The 23,656-nt window shown below is 45.0% G+C and overlaps 1 protein-coding gene across 3 annotated transcripts in view; it reads left to right on the top strand.

Moving 5' to 3' along the window:
• Positions 1-23,656, top strand: part of LOC120921091 (NACHT, LRR and PYD domains-containing protein 3-like) — a 123,218-nt gene that overhangs the window by 12,673 nt on the left and 86,889 nt on the right. For all 3 annotated transcript variants that reach the window (XM_040333736.1, XM_040333735.1, XM_040333734.1), the window contains exons 2-4: positions 5,083-5,243; positions 17,350-17,521; positions 23,353-23,418. In XM_040333736.1, coding sequence (XP_040189670.1) covers positions 5,083-5,243; positions 17,350-17,521; positions 23,353-23,418 — 399 coding nt within the window. The remainder of the gene's footprint in view (positions 1-5,082; positions 5,244-17,349; positions 17,522-23,352; positions 23,419-23,656) is intronic.

The following is a 23,656-nucleotide window of genomic DNA, read 5'->3' as shown; positions in this document are numbered from 1 at the left end:
TGGCGGCGATCAGCGATTTTTTTTTCGGTATTGCGACATTATGGCGGACACAGTGGCGGCTAAAAGGTAGGACGTCCATTTACGTGGTCTCGCCTAGGAGAGCCACCTTGTGGACGTATAATGACGGTGCGGCGACGGCAAGTGGTTAATATATTTCTCTATCTCCTCCTTCTCCCTCCTACCTTCCCCTCTTAATGGGGTTGTTTGTATATTATATAATTCCGTATAAAAGCGATGGAATTCTGCTGCTATTGTTTTAGTATCCTCTATTTCCTTGCCATTTGCTGTTATTTTATGTACATGAGTGGTTTCTTGTTGTTTTTTTATTTGATTCGCTAATAGTCTACTACATTTATTTCCTTGTTCATAAAATTGATGCGCAAGGCATCTATATTTCTCTTTGTTTCTTCTATCCAGGCATTCCGAAAGTTCTATCCTTAGTATATCTAGTTGCCTAGCTTCTTCTGGGTCTAAATTAATTTTATGCTTGATCTCTCTATCCTGTATTTTCCCCAATAACTCCTCCATTTCCTTCCTCTTCTCCCTTTTAGCTCTAATACCATGTGCTATTAGCTCTCCTCTAATGACGGCTTTATGTGCCTCCCAGACTATTTGGTCAGATATTTCCCCGTCTGTGTTATTCTCAAAGTATTCTACCAATTTGTGTTGTATGTCCTCCGCTATTTTTCTGTCGTCCAGCAAAAGTTCATTAAGACACCATGTCCTCTCCTGGCGGGCACCTGGCACCAAGTAGAACACTATCACCACTGGAGCGTGGTCAGAAATTGTTATCGATTCTATTTTGCTAGATCCCACGCAGTCTAGATAAAATTGGTCTACCAGAATCAGATCCAATCGGGAGTATACTTTATGAGTCTTTGAGTAATAGCTAAAGTCTCTCTTCTCTTTATTTAGCACTCTCCAGCTGTCTATTAAGTGTAGAGACCGTAGGAGTTTTTTGATATGTTTGAGAGCTCTAAAGGATAATGCGGATTTACCTGTGGATGTATCTAATTGGGGGGTAAGGGTGATATTGAAGTCTCCTCCTAATATTACAACCCCTTCTTTAAATTTTTCCAATAGCCTTAAGGTTTTGATTAAGAAGCTGGCTGTACCAGAGTTAGGTGCGTAAATAGAGGCGAACGTATAACATTGCCCTTGCAACATTCCTTTAATGAAAAGAAACCGTCCCTCTGGGTCCGTCTGAATAGATATGGGCACCAGTGGGCAGGCTCTTCCAAAAGCTATTGTTACTCCCTTTGCCCTTGCAATAGGGGACACTGCATGGAACTGCCAGTTTCATCTTAATATGGTGGATTTTCTCAGCGTGATGGTCATGTGCATCTAGTAATTCATTGTTGGCTTTAGAATATTCACACATTATTTCTTCCAATGCATCTGTCCACTCTTCCAGACAATCCACACTGTCATGAACTTGGGATAGAGAGATTTGTAATTCTCTGTGTAAATCCTTCTGAAGAGTGAGCAGCATAGATTTGTGCATAGCTTCAGAGACAGGGTTGTCTGTGACAGGGACAGCAGCCAAGGATGGGGTGTGCTCTGTACAGGGAGCTCTATTAGTGACAGCAGCCCATAGCTGTTTTTGTGGCCTGGGGCTCTTTACAGGGTGAATGTGCAGGAGTGATTGCCAGTCTCTTACCTCTGTCTGTTGGTTGTGTCTCTGGGGTGGCATTTGGGGGTGGCAGAGTGTCCATTTATACTCTGGGTGCCTCTGTGGCAGGGTTTCCTGGTCCCGTGGGCAATGTGGTGGAGTTAGTAGGAAGATTTTAGTTGCAGCGTGGCAGCTGGTCCATCTTGGGCCGGGTGCATGGGCTCAGGGCGGCGTAGTAATGTGTCAGGCGGCGCTTTGCTGGGGGCTTGATTATTTTTTTTACATGCCCGAGGGTGTCCTCTATTCCCCCCGCAGGGGATTTTGGGAAGGATCACTGCGCCGGGTTGCCGGTAATCCAGGCGGTGGAGTGGAGATCTGGTCCTAGACCTCTATCCTGGTCTGCGGCTGGCCACGCACCATTTTTTATATATTTTTTGAAATTGTAATACATTAAATTTTATATTTGGTATATTTATTTATTTCCACAAGATTGCCCTGGTTTTACTATGGTCCTGTGTATTAAGATTGTGATATTTGATCGTCTATAGGCTGGTCCCCGCCCCCTCTCTCTCCTGCTTGGCTGAAGGATATTGATTGACAGCAGCGGGAGCCAATCACGCCGCACTGCTGCCTCAGTGTCACCTATCAGTGCCACCTACCAGTTCCAATCAGTTCCCATCAGTGCCGCCTATCAGTGCAGCCCCAACAATGCGAACCAGTGCTTCCTCAGTGCCCACCAGTGCAGCCTCATCAGTGCCCATCAGTGCCACCTCATCAATGTCCATCAGTGCTGCCTCATCAGTTCCCATCAGTGCAGCCTACCAGTGCCCATCAATACCCATCAGTGAATCCTCATCAGCGCACATCAGTGAATGAGAAAAAATACCTGTTTGCAAAATTTTATAACAAACTATAAAAAAAAAAAAAAATTTGGTATTTTTTTACCTATTTAGCAAAACATAAAAATCCAGTGGTGAATAAATACCACCAAAAGAAAGTTCTATTTGTGTGAAAAAAAAAAATTATACAACTTTCATATGGGTACAGTGTTGCATGAACGTGCAATTGTCATTCAAGGTGAGACAGCTCTGAAACCTGGAAACTGGCCTGGGCAGGAAGGGGGTAAAGGTGCCCAGTAGGCAAGTGGTTAAAACATATTCGTATATCCATCGGACTAATAAAACATGAAGCCTAATTTCAACACCCCCAACTTTACTCCACTATTTTAAAAATAATTATATATATTTTTTTCCCTGGAGTCTATTGTCCAGTCCTTGTTGTCTTCTGTCCTCAGTGGTCGACAGGTTCTGAATGATGCAGAGAGCTCCCTGCAGCATTCGCCTAAAAATATGTCACTCCCCAGGGGGCGGGTCCTTGGCTCCCTGGGCTCACAGAAAATTGAATGAATGACAATAGGCATAATGAACACTGGGAGAGCAGCATCTAGTGGTCAAAAGGAAATATTGCAGGAACATTTTTGGATATAGGTTGAATATTGCAGCCAGAACTGTGTTTTATATATATATATATATTTTTTAATTTTTTTATTTGTAAAACAGGGACAAGGCCGCGCGGGCCGACAAGCATAAAACACAGTAGTACACACAGTGCACGCAATGCATAGAATCACACATCAACAGAACACATCGCATTAGAAACAGTGCTACCTTCCCCTTGGAAGCCCCCCGCGGGCCGCCAGCGCCAATAAGGGCCCCCGTCCCCGGGGTGCGCCCGAAGGCCGCCCCGCGCCAACAGCCCGCGGAGGCCCCCAGGGAAGGGGAGGAGGAGCTCCCCAGCCTGTGGTAAACATCATAACAACATGCCTGGACTGCGCAACCGGCCCCAACTTTTTCTTTTTATACAGGAGGACCCCCAGGTGGGGGTCATGTAAAAAGGTCAAGGTTAGAGGAACAGAGCAGAGGTGTAGCTAGGAAGAAGGAGAGGGAGAAGAAGAAGGCGTCAGAGATAGGGAAAGAGGGGAAAAGGGGAGAGGGGAGTAGGGATTTAATTCTTCTAGCCGCGCGCCCCTCCATAGGGAGGGGGGGGGAGTCTCGCATGTAGCGCTCCGCGCCAGCATAGAACCGGTCAGGGATTGGAGGGCACCCGCCCACAGGTATATGTTCACACATCCGCTGAGGGCTCTCTCAGTGCCTGGCCCTCAGCCGAGTATCTAAAAATATCCCAGAGCTGCCAGGTGTTTTTAAAGGTTTCCTGTCTGTTGTGCGCTGTGAGGACCAAGTCCTCCATGCGCCTAATCTCTTCCACTTTTGCGAGCCACTGGGGTATTGTCGGCGGGTGGGCGTCTTTCCAATGGAGTGGGATGCAGGCCTTGGCTGCGTCCAACAGGTGTCTAATTACAGATTTCTTGTACGTCTTCTCCGGAATGCTAAATGCGTGCAGGAGGAAAACCGAGGGCTCTGCTGGGATATCGTGGTCAATGAATTTTTGAGCCACCTCGCGGATCACTCGCCAGAAGTGGCTCAGACTGGGACATGACCAAAAAATGTGTAGTAGCGTCCCCCTGTCGGCACGACAGCGCCAGCAGAGGTCCGACGTTTCCGGAAAAAACTTGTGGAGCAGCACTGGGGTCCTGTACCACCGTGACAGGAGCTTGTAATTTGTCTCCTGTGTCTTAGCGCAGATGGAGGACCAATGTGTGAACCTCAGGATGCGGTGGCGCTTGGCCGCGTCAAAATTGCAGCCCAGCTCCTCTTCCCACTTAAGTACACCCGGGGGCACAAAATCCGCGCGCGGAGCATTTAAAATATTGTAGGTTAGGGAGAGCGTGTGTGATGTACTACCCGAGGTGTTGCAGATCTCCTCTAGTGTAGTGAGGGGCCGAGTGTTGGCGACCGGGGGTGTCAGGGAGCGGAGAAAGTGGTCCAGCTGACGGGCTCTCAAAAAATCCAGACGATACGGTCCCTCCGGATCCGAGAGTTCGGCGACACTACACCACCTCCCCCCCACACAAAAATGGGAGGATTGGTGGAGGCCCGCCCCGCTCAGTCTCCGGAAGACCGCATCCTGCACGCCCGCGTGAACCGGGGGTTCCCCAGTATGGGGTATAGAGGAGAGTTGGTTGAGGATATCGACGCCTGCGGTATAAGGCTAGCGCAAACACGTATCGTATTACCGGCCAGTGGATGACGTTTGGTTTCCGCCGAAACATCCGAGGCGCACCACTGTGTTTTATATTTTAACTTCACTATAACTATATACTTTAACTTCAAAATGTTTTCCTTTTTTTTTTTTATTAATCTGTAGTTAGGCTTTAAATAGTTAAAAACTATTGATTGGAAGTACAAATATATCCCCCAATCACAGGGCAATTATAGCATTGTTTTTTATATAGTGATTCTCACCTCCAATACTCCTTTCGCCAATTGCAGAGGATTGATCCAGTGTGACAAAAGTCCATGCTGAACTTAAGTCACATCAGAAAACGTATTTCTTTGTGTTTTTTTTTCTAGAGGGTATTGATAATTTCCGTCATCAGCTGTCTGCATATGATGATCCATCACTGAGGAGGATATTTGAGTATTACAGAGATGATCTGATCCACATCCTGAAGAACCTGAACCCTCATGCTGTCCTGGTAGAACTAAAACCTCGGAATGTCTTAAACACAGAGGTAAGAAAAAGATATTTATAAAATGCATACAGAAATAAATGTAAAAGGGACTTCTGAGTAAATACTCATTGTAGTTGTAAATGCTACAAAAGCAAACCTCCCAACTTTTTGAGATGGGAATGAGGGACACCTATCATCAAAAATATGCAGGCTTAGGACACACCCCTTACCACACCCCCTTAAAGGAGTATTGTACAAAAAACAAGATTGGTTAAACCCACAATTGCTTTTTTTTACCACTACTATTTCTTTATGTTGGCTTTTGAAATTTTACAAATGACAGACCAAAATGAGGGACAAATGAGGAGGAATAAGGGACAGAGGGACATTTCTGCAAATCAGGGATAGTCCCTCAAAACCAGGGACAGTTGGGAGCTATGAAAAAGGGGAAAAGGGGGTTTAGGACTTTATATGAAGCCATGCCCTGGTAAGGCCATGTGCCTGCATCCATGTCAATATGAAAAAAGGAACAAGAAGGTGGGACTTCAAATGAAGCACATGGTTGCAAATGAGTAGATTGGTGAATATAATAAGAGGTTAATTAGTTCATATACATACAGACATAATCTTGATATCAAGTTCTGAAACAGTTAAACATGATAATAGCATTGGTATCAAATAGTATCACCAGGTTAAAATGCCACAATATACCAAAATTGATCTATATCCACATGTTACAGAGTAATAACTGCATGACCTATGACCTCGCTAATCTTTCATGTTAATGACATTTATAAATATGAATACTTTTCTTATAATATACATACAGTGGGACAAACTGGTAGAAGCAATTTCAGAATATTTAATTTTGAAACTGGGGGCAGTAATGCAAATAGTCTTCAAATATTTAAATGTTTAAAAGGCAACTCCACTTTCATGGGGGAAAAAAATAGCAAATGAAGAAAAATATAATATAGCATATACAATTGCGACACAAGCCGTATTGGAATTGAATGTTACCGTATTTATCAGGGTAAAGCGAGCACCGGCGTATAGCGCGCACCCCAAACCTAGAAGGGAATTTTAAGGAAAAAAAAGAAATACTTACGGCGTTGTCCGGGACAGGGCGTGACCGCGAGCGGAGCCGAGCTTAGCCGAGTGTACTGCGCTCGGTATATGTCGGCGGCGGTGCTCATACAGCGCGGATCGGCATATAACGCACACCCACGATTTTCCCCTGATTAAAAAATTACCTTTCCTTTTCAATCTGCAGCTCAGTAATTTTCTGTAAATGCCATATGGCTACCTGGAGGTGTTCTGTACACAGAATGTGTACTGAACACATCCCCAGAAACATAATTTCCTGCTTGCGTGTTTGGCTCACCAATTTCCCCAGAAGTCTGCAATAAGATACAAGTCATATTCAAGTCATCCCCTGCAGCAAAAATTTAATTTTTTGGTGAGATACTCCCAATAGGAACATGTATAAAGGGATGCAGGGCCAGCAGCTTTCCTCATTAGTGCTCTGCATCTGCACAGCTGACGGATAATTATGAAACCACTCCCATTAGACGCATAGAGGAACAAACAGGGATTTCTTCAGAATAACAAAAGGTAGGAATCTGCAACAAAGGTTGTTATAATCCTTGTAATGTACATAGATTACCCAGGGGGGATTATTTTTTTCTCAACAAAAGTGGAGTTACGCTTTAAATGTTTATATACCATGTAATACAGTTTTGATATAGTGACATCAGGGGAGGATTGGGAGCTCTTGGGCTGGGGGACAGATATCTGTGGGCTAAAGAAAGTGTAAAATACAGGGTGGCAGTGTTGCCAACCTACCAGATTGAAATTTACTGACACAACACCTGAAATTTACTGGCACAGCCACACTTTTACTGGCATTTCACAAAAGTTAATAAATTACATTTTTAGGTGTAAATTTGGGCTACAAACAAGTACGCTAGGCAAATAGCAATGTGATTTAAGGTAGATATTAAGGTAAAAAACCATATTTTTGGTATTTTCGATATAATAAGGGCAAATTATTTAGTCACATCACCCCTGCCTCCATCCCCCTCTGCCACCAACACCCCCTGCCTTCACCCCCCTCTCTGCAGTGCCACAATCTTCCCCTGCTTCCAATCTCCCCCTGCCTCCAATCTCCCCCAGGCCCCCTGCCTCTAATCACCCCCTGCCTCCATTGTCCCCTGCCTCCATCCCCCTCTGCGGTGCCACCAACAACCCCTGTCTCCATCCCCCACCCTCTGCGGTGCCACCATCCCCCTCTGTGGTGCCACCAACACCCCCTTCCTCCAATCTCCCCCTGCCTCCAATCTCGCCCTGCCTCCATTGCCCCCTGCCTTCATTGCCCCCTGCATCCATCTCCCTTTGCGGTGCAACCGCACCCACCAACACCCCCTGCCTCCAATCACCCCCTGCCTCCAATCTCTATGCGCAGTTCCAAGCCAAACCAATCTTGGCTATTTTTACTGGCACATTCCCACAACCACTGACATTTACGAATGGGAGAAAAAATTGCCTGTTTTTACTAACTGTCCGTAAAAATACGAAAGGTTGGCAACACTGCAGGGTGGCATCGTGCGGCAGTGGTTGTAGCCATGGTAAAAGGTAGGGGTTCTAAAGAGCATGGCTTATTGTGACACACCACTTCATGTCTCTCTCCATCAGCTTCCTTTGTGGTTATTGGCATTTGATCACATATCATATCAGAGCTGCATATTAAGTTGGTGATGGATTACTTCCCCTTGCAAATGCTGTTATCATGGAACAGGTATCGCTATAATTACCTGGCATGGGTCACAAACCATGGGTCCCACTCTGACCAATGTCTGACTGGTAAAGAATAATGACTCAGCACCACCAGCCCACCATATCTTATTGTGTGTGTGTTTCTTACCTGGGGAAGAGATAGCACCAGGATTCTGTATGGGAGGAAGGCAATCTGGCTGAGGCAGTGTGATGCTTTGGGCAATATTCTACTGGGGAACCTTGGGTCCTGATATTCATTTGGATATTACTGGACATGCACCACCTGCATAATCCTTGTTGATGATCAAGTACAACCTTTCATAGAAATGGTATGCCCTGATGGCAGTATTCTTCTATAGCTAGATAATGCACCCTTCCACACTGCAAAAATGGTTCAAGAATGTTTTTGTGGAACACAAGTTTTAGATGTTGACTTGACCTCCAAATTCTCTTTTTTGGGGGGTAATGGGTAACGGTACTATGTACCCCATACTCATGCACATGGGGGGGCGGTATTTGGGGGCCCCCTTGTTAAAGGGGGCTTCGAGATTCTGATAAGCCCCCCACCCGCAGACCCCCCACAACCACCGCCCAGGGTTGTGGGAAAGAATGTACGAAAAAGCGAACACCGTTAAAGTCTATGGGACACGAACATGAAAAAAAAATGCTAATTTTAAAGGCTTATATGCAGGTTATTGCCATAAAAAGTATATAGGGACCCGGGTCCTGCCCCAGGGGGCCTGTATCAATTAAAAAAAAAGTTTTAAAAACAGACGTTTATTTAGGAGCAGTGATTTTAATAATGCGTAAAGTGAAACAATAACAATTAAATGTTGTAGTAGGGTGTGAATTGAGTGACCTCATGGAATCCAGCACCTCATCCCTTGTATTGATAGAATAAATGCAAAGGGATTTTAATTCGGGATTATAACGGTGCCCAAATACATAGGCAATACAATTTTACTTAAAAGATATATAGCCAGATTCACAGAGACTTACGCCGATGTATCTAGTGATACGCCGTCGTAAGTCTGAATGTGCGCCGTCGTATCTATACGCTGATTCTTAAAATCAGATACGCCTGAATTTTGCCAAGATACGACCAACGTAAGTCTCCTACGCCGTCGTATCTTGGGTGCATATTTACGCTGGCCGCTAGGGGCGCTTACGTTGATTTACGCGTTGAATATGTAAATGAGCAAGATACACCGCAGTAAGCTACGCCGTTTACGTCCGGCGTATAGTTATTCCACCAAAAAGGCGGCGCAGCCCATGCAAAGGTATGGACATCAGAACAGCCGTCGTTTTTTTACTTTGTTTGTGTAAGTCGTACGTGAATGGGGCTGTGCGTAGGTTACGTTCACATCGAAAGCATTGAGCCGACGTATCTTAGGGCGTAAATTTGACGTGATTCTGAGCATGCGCGCGCATGCGCCGTTCGAACGGGAATTCATTTACATGGGGTCACAGCTAATTTAAATACAACACGCCCACTACCTTCATAATTTGAATTAAGCTGGCTTACGCCGGCCCATTTACGCTACTCCAACGTAACTTAGGGAGCAAGTGCTTTGTGAATACTGTACTTGCCTCTCTATGTTACGTCGGCGTAGCGCATATGAGATGCGCTATGCCCGCACAGAGATACGCCACTCTCTGTGAATCTGACTAATAGATTTTATTACATGAATATACGACAAAAACAATCAAAGGGTGCATAAAATATAAAATGAGTAGATATATGAACATTAATACTGGCCAAATTATCCGTATGCATAGGATGGTTACTGATGCCTTTTGGGTCCTTACATGTTTCTCCAAACAATGGCTTCTTCAGGGGATTATGTGGGGACTATGTATTTGGGCACCGTTATAATCCTGAATTAAAATCCCTTTGCATCTATTCAATAAAAATGAAATATTCCTTTAAATATCGTGCCTGGGGGGTGTCCTCAGTATGCCTGTAAAATAGCACATATTTCCCAGGTTTAGAACAATACCACAGCAAAATTACATTTCTAAAGGAAAAAAGTGATTTAAAACTGCTTAAAAAAATGGCGCAGGGGTCCCCCCAAAATCCATACCAGGCCCTTCAGGTCTGGTATGGATTTTAAGGGGAACCCTGCGCCAAAATATAGAAAATGGTGTGGGGGTCCTCCCCAAAATCTATACCAGACCCTTATCCGAGCATGCAAACTGGCAAGCCTCAGGAAAAGGGGACGACGAGAGATCACCCCCTTCTTAACCGTGGATCCACTTGGCTCCACTTAGGATGCTGCAAGAGCATGTTCAGTAGGTACATTCTTTGCTTTCTGTGATTTTAGAAGCCCAGGTCTTGGGAGTACACAGCACATCCCTCAGCCCTGCACTCATTACTAAACTCGCCCCTCATCCCTGAACTTGGTACGAAGTGCACCCCTCAACCCTCAACTTGGCACATAATGCACCCCCATGCAGCGTATAAATTCATCTGTACTAAGATAGATATATTTATATGGCTTTCTTACCTTAATAATTGATAGTTAGACTTTAAAGACGGTATGTGGATCAAAACCACATCACCAAATGAGAAAACCCCCCAATTAAAGCGGTGTCCAGGAATAAAACATATATTCTAAAGATAGAGTAAATATAAGGTCAACATTGACTCTCAAGCCGTGGTAAAGTAAGGGCCATTTATTATTCTGGAAAAAACTTACCACAGAGCCTGCAAAAGAGCGCATTCCGCTGATCAGCACACGTGCATTAGCCTCAAAAACGGCAGATGCACATCACATTGTGAGTGCTCTGCTATAGAGGTAATGGGACACGGGCAGACAGAAAGGCTAATTTGTTCCCCCTGCAGCACCACATGTCTGCCAGGGGGTCACATAAAACCAAGTCTACCCGGCAAAGGGACGCCTCCTCGATACTGAATCTCAGGGCGCCATGTTGGAAAAGGGCATGCCCATGGTACAGGATGACATGGGGTCCTCTAGTGGGGAATTTTTAAAGTGGATGTAAACCCAGTGAACAGCCTCAGATGATACACAGGGATGAAACCAATCTCTCTTGGAGGAAAGGCACACACCCCCTCTCCACATAGGCAGAGACTCTCAGAGGTGTTTTGGGCCACTCCCTGTTAATTTATTTATAGCAACCTCCGCTGCTGCTTTTATCTGATGTGTCTGAGAATTTGTCAGGAGTTATCTGGCTGATAACAGAGGAATGGTTCAGAAGAGAGCTATGGCTCTTTGAAGAGAGATAACAAAACACTGCAGATATATGTGCCCAGCTCAAATTTCATGAATCGGGTTTACATCCATTTTAAGGCCTGGCTAATAGCTCAAGACTTGAAATTTTGAGCTCTGGTCTGTGGGAGAGTTTGACCATTCTTCCAGAAGCGCATTTGTGAGGTCAGGCACCGATGTTGGACAAGAAGGCCTGGCTTGCAGTCTCCGCTCTAATTCATCCCAAAGGTCTTCTTTCGGGTTGAGGTCAGGACTTGTGTAGGCCAGTCAAGTTCCTCCACCCCTAAACTCGCTCATCCAAGTCTTTTTTTTTTTAACAGATAGATAATTCAATACAAGAAATAGAAATACATTACATTTTTTTTTTTATATTATGTGGAATAAAGACCATGTAGGCTAAACATTGTGTACATGGCGTATACAACAGGAGTAAAAAGCAACATGACAAGAAAAGAACTACCGTTACAGGGATAACTGGATGGATCGGTTGCAAAGGGTTCTATTAGATCTAAGGCGTAACAAATAAAAGAGAGGGGAGGGGGGGTGGTGAGCGCACAAATTACACTGTCTTGAGCTAGGTGCTCTAGATCTGATCGATGGTGTTAACGGAACCAGTGGGAGGAGAGGTTGTTAAGTGTGAAAAGTTAAGTGTCCTCTAAAGCTTTGAAATCCACTGGTTGTAGGATAATGTCATGGGTAGACCCCGTTTCTGAGGGGGTGGTGGGGGAAGCCCCATAGTAGGAGAATTTTTTTCAAAGTCCTTGAGGTCCTCCTTGGATAGTGTCAATTACATGAAGGCATGCCATCTGGAGTAGAATCGTACCTTGGCTGCTTCGTGTTTGAGGTCCGTGTTGATTTTGTCTTTATAAAGTAAGTGTAGAAGCTCCTGTTTTATTTGCAAGATGTTTGGGCGACAGGGGGTGGACCATGAGAGTTTCCAAGGAGTGGTTTGAATAACGGGAAGATTGTGAAATCCAATCTAGATCTATCCAGAGTAAACACGCTAAATTATACGTTCCAGCATTTGGTAGGTTGATGCCCCCTTCGCGTCTGGAAAGATATAATTTTGTAAAAGCAATGCGTGGTCATTTTCCCTGCCAGATACATCTGGAGATGGCTTTGTTCAAGGATTGTATGTCCTTGTGTTGTAAAAGTAGTGGGATTGTTTGTAGTGGGTATAGTAAGTGAGCAAAGATGACCATTTTCACTAAGTGGCATTTTCCCAGGAGCGAAAGGGGCAGATCCATCCAGTTTCCCAATTCTTGGGATATGTTTTTGATTAGAGGGGGGTAATTGAGGTGGTAAATAGAGAAGGGTAGCTTCCCTATTTTGATGCTCAGGTATGTTATGTGTGACCTGGCCACTGTGAAAGGTGAATGGTGAGCCCAGGGAGGGTTAGAGAGGGTTACAAAAAAAGCTGCGCTAAGAGAGGGTGCCTATGGAAAGGATTTCGCATTTACCATAGTTTATATGGAGACCCGAGCAAAGTCTGAATTCATTGAATACCGTTTTGATGGTGGATGCGGGTTGGCTGAGAATATGAGTACATCATCTGCAAAAAGGGAAGTGCGCAATTCCTAATTGTCAATACAAATTTCATGTAGTGGGGCCTTCTGAGTTAAGTACCGAGACAAGGGCTCTAAAGCAATATTAAAAAGGAGCAGGGATAGAAGGCAGCCTTGCCTCGTGCCCTTGTAGAGGCAGAATTCATCAGATAGGAGACCAGCCACAACCAGTCTGGCTGCGGGGGAGGTGTACATGACATTTATGAGCTGATTAAAGGGGCCTGAGAGCCCCATTATTGACATGACCAAGGAGAACCGTTCAAAACGGACGTTGTCAAAGGCTTTTTCCGCGTCCAGGGTGATGATGGCATGATCGCCCCCATGATTATATTTGGCATGTTCTAGGACCATCGTCATCTTTCGGATGTTTAAAGCGGACGTTTTTCCTTTCACAAAGCCTGAATTGGCAGGGTGTATCAGAGGGGGTATGATGGTGGCTATAATTTTGGACAGTATTTTGACGTCTAGGTTTAAGAGCGATATGGGACGGTAGGAGCCTGGTTCCTGGGGATCTTTCCATTCGTTTCTGTGATCGGGGGAGTTTTTGGTGTACAGAGAGCATTGTGCCAAACTGAGTCTGGTGCTAGCTGTCCTAAATTTTGCTAAGGTGTTTCTTTTGAAAGAAGCAGCATAGGAAATGATCTGGCCTCTGACGAAGGCCTTCCCAGCTTCCCAGAAAAGGTTTGAATGGTCAGTATGTGACGAGTTAGCCGTGGAAAATTCTGTCCACGCTTCCTCTATGAAATTATGGAAATCAGAGTTGTTATGGAGATAGGATAGGAAGCACCATATTTTGGGGTTAGGATGTAGATCCGGGTTATCAAGCGTAGTTGAAATGGGAGCGTGGTCCGATATGGCTATGTCATGGATATCTGCGCCGGAGATCATTGGAACGAGGCTGTCAGTACAGAAGAGGTAGTCGATTCTGGTAGAAAAAATTGTGTGGGTTTGGAGTAGAAAGTAAAGGTGTAAGAGTCGCCAAATGTCTCAGAAGTGGAGAGAGTCCATAATGGACATGAGAGGTGTGGGGTCAGGGAATTTCGGTGGTTTTGTAGATCGTTTGAGTGTGGATCTATCTTCTATCAGGTGGAAAGTGGTGTTAAAATCTCCCCCTACTACAAGTGGGACGAGTGGGTTGTGTAGAACAGTGGTCATCAACCCTGTCCTGCAGGGCCCACTAACAGGCCAGGTTTTATGTATTACCTTGGGGAGATGCAGTCTAGAATACTGCAATCACTGAGGAGCAAATGATATCAGCTGTGATGTATTTCAGTTATCTTGCAAACCTGGCCTTTTAGTGGGCCCTGCAGGACAAGGTTGATGACCACTGGTGTAGAAGCCAGGTGGATAGTTTGCTAAAAAAGGTTTTCCAGGGCTATTGGGGACATAGATATTGGAGACCACTGGGTCCCTGTTCTCTAGGCGGATGCATGCTGAAAGGAAGTGTCCTTTCCTATCAGAATCAACTGAGATAACATCACAGGGGAGGTTTTTGTGGATCAATATGAGAACCCCTGCCTTGCGTTCTACATCGGAGCCCAAGACAGTGTCTACCCAGAGTTTCTTCATGGGATGAAAGTCTGGGGATGTGAGGTGGGTTTCCTGAAATAGGGCAATGTCAGTTTTCAATCTTTTAAGATGGCAAATAATTTTAAGTCTCTTAGCGGGGGATCGAAGCCCTTTCACGTTCCATTAGGTGATTTTCATGGGGGTAAACCTGTAAGAGGGATTTGGGCTTGTGTTGTAGGTGCGTCAGAATTAGGTCTGGAGGAGGGCTAACAGTTTAGCGAGGGGTGAGGTGTTGCGTCCGTGATTGGTTGGTGGGTGCATGGAAAAAATAAACTACAAAATATTGAGAGCGCTTCACTTTTTTCTGCATGGAGTCACTGTATAGGCCAGCTCCCATTTACGACCCGAGCATCGTGGTGGAGGCATGCCCATGTAATATGCTGCTGTGTCCAGCAGGGTCGGGTCATGTATGAGTGAGGAGGCGTAAAACAGTAAGGTCATAGGAGGTAGCGTGAACCAAGAAGGTAAAAAAAGATTATCAAACAACAAAACAGTACATCTTATCAAGGACTAACACTTAGGTGGTAACCTTATCCGAGGAAAGAAAAGTCAGTCTAGGTGTAAACAGACCTGGGGAAGCCCTGGTAATAAAACATTTAATGTGCCCATTTGAGATCAAAGTGGATATAGTTTCTGCTTGATCAGTGGTCGGGTCCAGAATGCTTGAAGCGTTTCGGAGAGTCCTTCCTCAGGCTTCTCTGGTCCAGAGGGTGGTTATTTGGGGCGGCTCCGGAAGGAGAGTTGGAGTGAGAATCAGCGCAAAATGGAAGGTGAGCTGGTTGCCGTAAGGGTTTTGAGTCGCAGAATTGCAGGGAACACTAGAGTGAATTTCACTTGTCGCTGATGGAGCTACGCTCATATTTGTTGGAAGGCTTTTCTTTTCTTGGATACTTCAATGGAATAGTCTGCAAAGATCAGGATCGTAGTTCCTTTTATTTGGAGGGGTCTGAATTTTTGCATGATGGAGGCCTTATCTGCGTAGTTTAAATATTTTGCGATGATTGGACCGGGAGACTTGCGTTTAGAGGAGAACATTACCATGCGGTGGGCTTGCTCAACCATGCAGAGGCCAGGGAAGACCAGAAATCCGAGAGTGCAGACGTTTGCAGGGATTCAGGGACTCCCACAAACCCGTAGATTGCTCCTTCTGGATCTATTTTCTAAATCGTCAAGTTTTTTGAGTATGTATTACTTGGTTTTGTCCTGGGCCTGTTCCGTCGGTCTGCGCCTGATATAATTCTTCCTCCACACTGGAGAGGCGGTGTTCAGCTTCATTGAGCCTGGTGGCATGTTCTCCTAGCTGATGTTTAGGCTGCCTCATCCCTGCGTTTACTGCCTTCTATACTGATCCTGCTATCATGGGGGATAGAAGCGCAGCTACTGCCTGAGCTATGCGCTCTGTGTTGCCATCCGCCTGGTATGGGAAGATAGAGGCATGCTGCGACGAGGGAGAGGCATGATGTGGGGCTAGAGAGGCTAGATGTGGGGGAGGAGGGGAATTGCAGCCTGAAAGTCCGCTGGGATTTCCAGCAAGGCCGAGGCCTCGATTTGCCGCTGAGCCGGCTGGGCCGTCAGGGCCGTTTTCCTACAAACCGGTCCACCGGTGTGTAGGGGGGTCTCCCGAGGTGGCTGCTGGCTGCAGAGAAGGTCTGAGCTGATATTAAATACTGATTTTGGGGCCGTAGTGCGGGAGCTGAGAGGGTCTGCAGCTACTCCAAGCGGCACCGGAACTGGAAGTACCCGAGTCTTTATGGACCTTGCTTTGTGCACTGGTCCAAATCATTTGGTGGAGGGGGATTATGGTGTGGGGTTGTTTTTCAGGGGTTGGGCTTGGCCCATTAGTTCAAGTGAAGGGAACGCTTAAGGCGTCAGCCTACCAAGACATTTTGGACAATTTCCCCTTTGTGGGAACAGTTTGGGGATGGCCCCTTCCTGTTCCAACATGACTGCGCACCAGTGCACAAAACAAGGTCCATAAAGACATGGAGGGTGGTTGAAGCAAGGGTGGTGGAAAATTTACTTCAAGTGGAAAAATTCACATTATATTAGTAACTAAAATGTTTAAAATTAAGTGTAACAATCTAAAAATGTTAATTCCAAAGTGCTATATTGGTGTGAACCTCCCAACTAAAAAGTTGTTGTCCTGGAAGTTAATTTGTATTTCAATTATCTGTAGAGGGGTTTTCACCACCCCTACTGAGAATTGCCAGCACTAATGGACACTGATAGGCAACACTGATGTGAACTAAAGGGTATTGATATGCAGCACTGATAGGCACTGATTGGCAGCACTGATGGGCACAGATAGGAAGCATTGATAGGCGGCACTGATTGGGAGCACTGATGGGCACTGATAGACAGCACTGATAGGCAGCCCTGATACGCACTGATAGGCAGCACTGATGGAAACTGATTGGCACCGATTGGAACCACTGATTGGCATTGATAGGTGGCACTGATTGGCACTAATAGATGGCATTGGTTGGCACTGATTGGCACTGACAGGTGGCACTGATTGGCACTTACAGAGGAGAGGGGGAGTTTCACATGCAGCAGATAGTGAGGCTTGCAAGAGCCACTCAGTGTGTGAAACTGTCATGAATAGGGTGTGCCCAGTCACACCCGGCACACCCCGTGCACACACCTTTTTTTGCCCATTTGTCTGCAGACAAGTAGCCCTGCAATCTGTGTGGAAGCAGTGGTATCTCCGCAGAGGTCAGACATAGCCTACACTGTGTGATCGCTAGAACTCTCCAGCCAACAAAGCTCACCCTCCCTACAGATCAGAGAGGTATAGCTATGATGTACAGGAGGGTGTCAGAGAAGTGAGCAGCAGTAACATGAATCAGAGCTGCAGTATGAAAGTAAGATGTTAAAATCTGATGACCCAATGGAGGAAACCAACCATGCATATTCATATTTTCTTTTCTCACAGGAGTGCTCAAAGCACCTAGAATGAGTTAACTTAAAAATTTGAAGTTACATTTTACCTGCAGATATGAGACATTATTAAGATATATCTTCCAGAAATACCTGTCAATGGAAACAGACCCGTCTTCCTTCTCTCACACCTTGTTACAAGATATTCAGGATCTGGGAAGAGAAGCTGTGATTGGACTCTGGGAATGTCTCTATGCACTGAAGAAAGATCATCCTCATCCTAATTTATTGTCAGTTCTGGATGAGATCATACAGACAGGTAACAGGACTTTGTGTTTTCAGACAACATTGTGATGAAATAATGCTCTCCACTATCATTGTTATCCTCTCCTCTACCATTGTTCTCCTCTCCACTGCCATTGCTTCCCTCTCCACTATCATTGTTCTCTTCTCAACTCTAAGGCCACGTACACACGGTCGGTCAAAACCGATGAAAACGGACTGAAGGACCGTTTTATCAGTCCAAACCAATGGTGTGTGGGCCCCATCGGTCAGTTATCCTTCGGTCAAAAAAAAGAGAACTTGCTTTAAAATTGAACCGATGGACGCCCAACCGATAGGTCAAAACCGATGGTTAGTATGCAAAAGCATTGGTTAAAGCCCCGCGCATGCTCAGAATCAAGTCGACGCATGCTTGGAAGCATTGAACTTCGTTTTTTTCAGCACGTTGTGTGTTTTACGTCACCACGTTGGGCTCGATTGTTTTTTTAACTGATGGTGTGTAGGCACATCAGACCATCAGTCAGCTTCATCGGTTAACCGATGACAACGGTCCTTCGGACCGTTCTCATCGGATGGACCGACCGTGTGTACGCGGTCTTATTGTTCTCCTCTCCACTAACATTGTTCTCCTCTCCACTATCATTGTTCTCAGCTCTACTTTCATTGTTCTCCTCTCCACTACCATTGCTCCCCTCTCCACTATAATTGTTCTCTTCTGCACTTTCATTGTTCTCCTCTCCACTATCATTGTTCTCCTCTCCACTACTATTGTTCTCCTCTCAACTTTCATTGTTCTCCTCTCCACTACCATTGTTCTCCTCTCCACTACCATTGTTCTCCTCTCCACTACCATTGTTCTCCTCTCAACTTTCATTGTTCTCCTCTCCACTACCATTGTTCCCATCTCCACTACCATTGCTCCCCTCTCCACTATCATTGTTCTCCTTTCCAATACCATTGTTCTCCTCTCTAATATTATTGTTCTCCTCTCTATTTTCATTGTTCTCCTCTCCACTTTCACTGTTCTCCTCTCCACTTTCATTGTTCTCCTCTCCACTTTCATTGTTCTCCTCTCCACTTTCATTGTTCTCCTCTCCACTTTCATTGTTCTCCACTGCCATTGTTCTCCTCGCCACTAGCATTGTTATCTTTTTTCCTTTGGTGGATTTTCTCTTGTACCCATTACCATACAAATCCTCACTATCAGTTTGGAATGTGTCTTTTCTCATATAGTCAGGGTTTCCACTAATGTACTTTTTTTGTGGAATGCACACCATGTGACCACATTACTTTTTCTCTGGAGAAGCATGTCGGATCTCCTTACTACTGAAATATTTCACTCTAAAAATGTATATTAAAATATAGTACATGAAAATAGCACATTGACAAGGATATGTTATAAAAATAGAAAGTCAATGAGTGTAGTAGTTCCATCTGTCACCCCGCCCAGCCTGGAATTTACTTCTGATCACACATTCCCAGACAATTAACAGGCCATGATTGGATTTCACAATCTTCCCATTATTCAAACCACTCCTTGGAAACTCTCATGGTCCACCCCTATTCTTTGGTAGCCCTTCACCACTGTAAATGGAAATATATCCCTGTTCCCTTCCAGCACAACCTCCTCCTAACAGACACTGCCATAGCCTGGAGAGAAGTAAGAAAAGGACTGAAACTCACTCCCTTCATGTCCAGTCACCTCACAATCCAAGGGAACCCTAATTTCCAACCTGGAATGGATCACAAACACTTCCACATCTGGGAACAAAAAGGCCTCACAAGGTTCTCCACCCTATGCAGTATGAAAACAGGACGCCCACAAAATTTCTCCAAGATGGCTCATACACAATTTCTACAACCCCCTTCTGCAAAAAAACTCCTCTACGATCAACTCCTCATCAGCATCAAATTAGGGCACAGATTTCCTACACAACGTTTAGCCTACATGGTCTTTATTCCATATAATATAAAAAAATGTAATGTCGTATTACTATTTCTTGTATTGAATTATTATTCAATAAAATCTATTAAAAAAAAAAAAAAAAAAAGATGAGTGAGTTTAGGGGTGGAGGAACTTGACTGGCCTACACAAGTCCTGACCTCAACCCAATAGAAGACCTTTGGGATGAATTAGCGCGGAGACTGCAGGCCAGGCCTTCTTGTCCAAAACTTCTAGAAACAGAGGAGGCCACACTGCCCAACATTTTGAGATGGGAATGAGGGATACCTACTATCAAACATGTGTAGGCATAGGACACTCCCCCTTCAAGGAGAATTAACCAAAAAAAGGTTAATTAAATCCACAAGGGCTTTTTTACCACTACTATTCCTTTATATTGGCTTTTAAAATGTACAAATGCAGCAATTTAGAAATTGGAAAGTTTAGCACTGGGAAACACCTTTTGAAAGATAAAAAGTGCATTTTATATACAACTATATGGATCAGACTAAAATGAGGGACAAATGAGGGGGAAAGAGGGACAGAGGGACATTGCTCCAAATCAGGGACAGTCCCTCGAAATCAGGGACAGTTGGGAGCTATGGAGGAGGTGCCAGAGAGACGAAGTACATGTCAGTCACCTGCTGCTACACTAAACCACTCCCCAGATAAAAACAAACAGGCTGTAAGGCCAGACCTATAGCAGCCTAATGGCAGGTCTCTCTCATCCAATCCTGCCCTCCGAAGTCAGAGTGTGCAGAGACTGAGGGGACCTACAGGAAAAACAAAAAACAAAAAAAAAAAACAGGCCTAGCTCCCTGCTAGGCCTGCCTAAATTTAGCTGCACTGGCTGTTAAAACACAAACAACTACCTATAGCAACCTACCTAAAGTAGAGGGTGCTACATGTATATAAACCCTTAGAATATTGATTGTATCATTGGAAGTAATTTGTTATATTTATTTGAATTGTACAAAAATACTGTAATATCCTTTTCACAGGCGTGCACAAATTATTTAATTTTTTTCCATAATTGTTATTGTTTTCTGGATAATTTGTACAAACAAGAGGTTATTATACAGCATGTGTCAAATAACGCTTATATTGTACAATTTTATAAAGGCTAAGTTCATATTTTCCAGAAAATAGTCAATACAGTCATGGGGTCCCAATAGTTCTTATAAAACTGTGCAGCTTTATAAAATGTTCATTAACTTTATTGTCTTATCTACAGGCCATTAGGGTCCCCCCAAAGGCTTCATTGAAAAACTCCAAGTTAGCAACCCCTACATTATGCCATGTTGTGAGGATGTGAGTGATATTAGATGCTCTCTCTTACGGTAGCATTGCAGAAGCTAAACTATCAGTTTTTGCATCTTAGCAACAAACCAGGACATAAGTTTTGCTAACTAAAAGTTATTCAGCAAGGTTTCTGGAGGGATCCAAATAGTCTACCGGTATGACAATACATATAATAAATGTTTTGCAAAGCTGCACAATTTTTAAATATGTACTGGGAACTATGACAGCATAGACTATTGCAGTGTCGATTTGTCCATTAGGGGCGCCTGGGTGCCGCCCCCTCTATCCACACCACCCCCTATATGAATAATGGATAGATTCATGTATAGCAGCCGCCGCAGCCACCCCCTATTTATGTGTCAGGCCCCCTGATCGGATGGACCTTGCCAGGGAAATCCTTTTGACTTTGGATGTGGCTCCCCCTGTGGCTGCCCCTGTGGCTGGCAGCAGTCAGGCCTCCATCAGGGGTAGCCCCTCCCACTCCTCCCCCAACAGGGCTCCCCCCAAGGGTCTCTCTCTCCCCTCCTCTCAGGCCACAAGCCTCAGCTGCAGGCAGGAAGGCCACCCAGAAGACCAGGGGGTGGCCGAGTTTCTGCCGGCCAATCTGCGGAGGGACCAGGCCCGGCAGACCCAACATCTGGGTCAGGTCACCCGGACTTTGGCCCAGATGGAGGACAGCCTGGGCTCAATTAAGGACTCGGTCAGTGAATTGAGCTCAAACTCGTTGGCGGTCATAACTTGCATTTGTGACCTGCAGACCGCCACAGCAGGCGTGTCCCTGGAGGCGAGTGCCCTGACCCAGGCTGTCCACGCAAATACCCAGGCTGTCCAGGCCAATACGGCTGCCCCCTTACTGTGGGCCTGAACAGGACAGCCATGGCCTTGGAGGGCAGGCCAGAAGGAGGACAGTCACCAGGGGAGGCTCCTCCTTCCCCTGCTCCCCCCCCCATGAGTCTCCCCTGGTTGGCCGTGGCCGTGGCCGGCCCAGGTGTAGCTCACGCCGCCGCCGTTAATATTGGTTGTACTTTTGATTTTTTTTTTATTCTACTGTGATTATGATTTGTTTTATGTGTGTGAATGATGTATGAATGTGGGGGTGACATTCCTGATGAAAAAAGGGTGTCACCCTCAGTTTTGGTGGAGTAGGGATCCCCAGGACCAGGGAGAAGTGATCCGAGGTCCATGTGAATGGTGTATGAATGCACAGTGACATAAAGAGCCTTGGCGTGGCATTGCTGCTCCCTAGTACCATGGGGGGTACTTGGGTCTAATCCAATTCGATGAGGATGTGGGGTGTGTGTGCTAGGGACCACAGTGGGTGTGCATGCATGCATTCTCATTGTGCCATGTTTAATGTGTGTGTTTGCTGTGCAAAGATGCCTACTGCGAGGCGTCTCCTGGCTGCTGTTCCCTCAGAAGAGGGGGTACCCTCGGTTACTAAAGTCACTAGTATAGCTATGAGCATGGATGCCCCTGGCATGTTGGCATACAGATTGTTGTCCTGCAAGTGTGTGTGCTCAGCTCTTCCCTAACGGTGTTGCTTTAGCTGACATTTACACGGCTGGTGTAAAGTTAGGGCAGCTTTTATAAGGTGTAACTTTCCGCCGTGAAACTAGCAGATGCGCACAGGGTGTAGCCTACGCCGCACAAACATACTTTTGTGGATCGCCCTATCTCCTTCATTTGCATATTAGCATAGAAAATCAATGGTGTGTCTAGCGTATTTTGCGCTTCAAGATGCGCCGGTGTAATCGTTTTACGTCGGACGGAAAAATCTGGTTTTCAGGCGTATTTCGTTTTGAGGATACGGCGCAAAGATACGCGCGGCGCATTTTTGAATTACGCCGTGCATCTCTAGATACGTCGGCGTAAGTGCTTTGTGAATCTGACCCATTGTCTGGAAAATGTGAACTTATATTTAAAGCTGATCTCCAGCTTTTCTTTCACTTTACCTAGTTCAGTTGGCCTAAGCTGGTCCAATCAAAATATTTCCTACACTAACAGATGCACCCACTGGTAGTGCTGTATAAACTGTATGTAACCACAGCTATGTACAGTATACAGCACTTTGTTCTGTCTGTGAGATATGAACATCCATTTCACACCTTGGACAACATTGAGTGCAGAGTGGTGCTCAGCCATTAATAGGATACGTTGTATTATTATTTAAATTAATTACAAAGCTTCTTCTGTTTGGCTGAAGTGGAGAGGTGGGTGGATGATGTCAATATGTGGAAACCAACATTTTTTGCCAGAGTCTCTTCTTTTAAAAGATATATAATGTGTAAGGATTTAACTAATCTGCATTTTACCATATGTGAAAAAAAAAGCCCAAAAACAGATGTGACAGTGGAAGGGATAATACACTTTAAGATATAAAGTGTCTAGTATTTCAGTGATATATGTTCCATACAATCATTCAGAACACAATCTTAATCAGATCACGTCTATAAATTTATATATGGTCAGACTATGGAGAACTTCTCTCTGACTTGTTACATGTACCATATGATTAGTTGTATTCTGCTGCTTGGACATGATTGGAATGTGTAGTTTGGTGTATGTGAAAGGTCAGCTTCAATCATTCATGACTCAGACTCATCATCTTATATTCCTCTCTATAGGTAAGGGTCTGGTGGATCAGATTCTGCTTGATGAACTCGGACATTCCCTGACTCCAGAGCTGAAAGGTAAATAAAACCTGTAGTGTATCTATCACAGGAATCCCTTTGTGTAAGGTGTGTAGATGGGGTTGGAATATTTATAATTCATTTGTACCATCTACTCCACTGAGGGCTTCTTAAAATTTATAATGATGGTCTATGTCAGGGGTCTATGCCAGGGGCCACGTGTGGCTCGCGGAGCCATCTGATGTGGCCCGCGACCTCCTGCTCTGTCATAGAATAGATTAGTGTTATTAAAGGCAAG

This window comes from Rana temporaria, chromosome 13 (assembly GCF_905171775.1).
Source record: "Rana temporaria chromosome 13, aRanTem1.1, whole genome shotgun sequence".
NCBI classification, from domain to species: Eukaryota; Metazoa; Chordata; class Amphibia; order Anura; family Ranidae; genus Rana; species Rana temporaria.
This window is presented reverse-complemented; position numbering and strand designations above follow the sequence as displayed.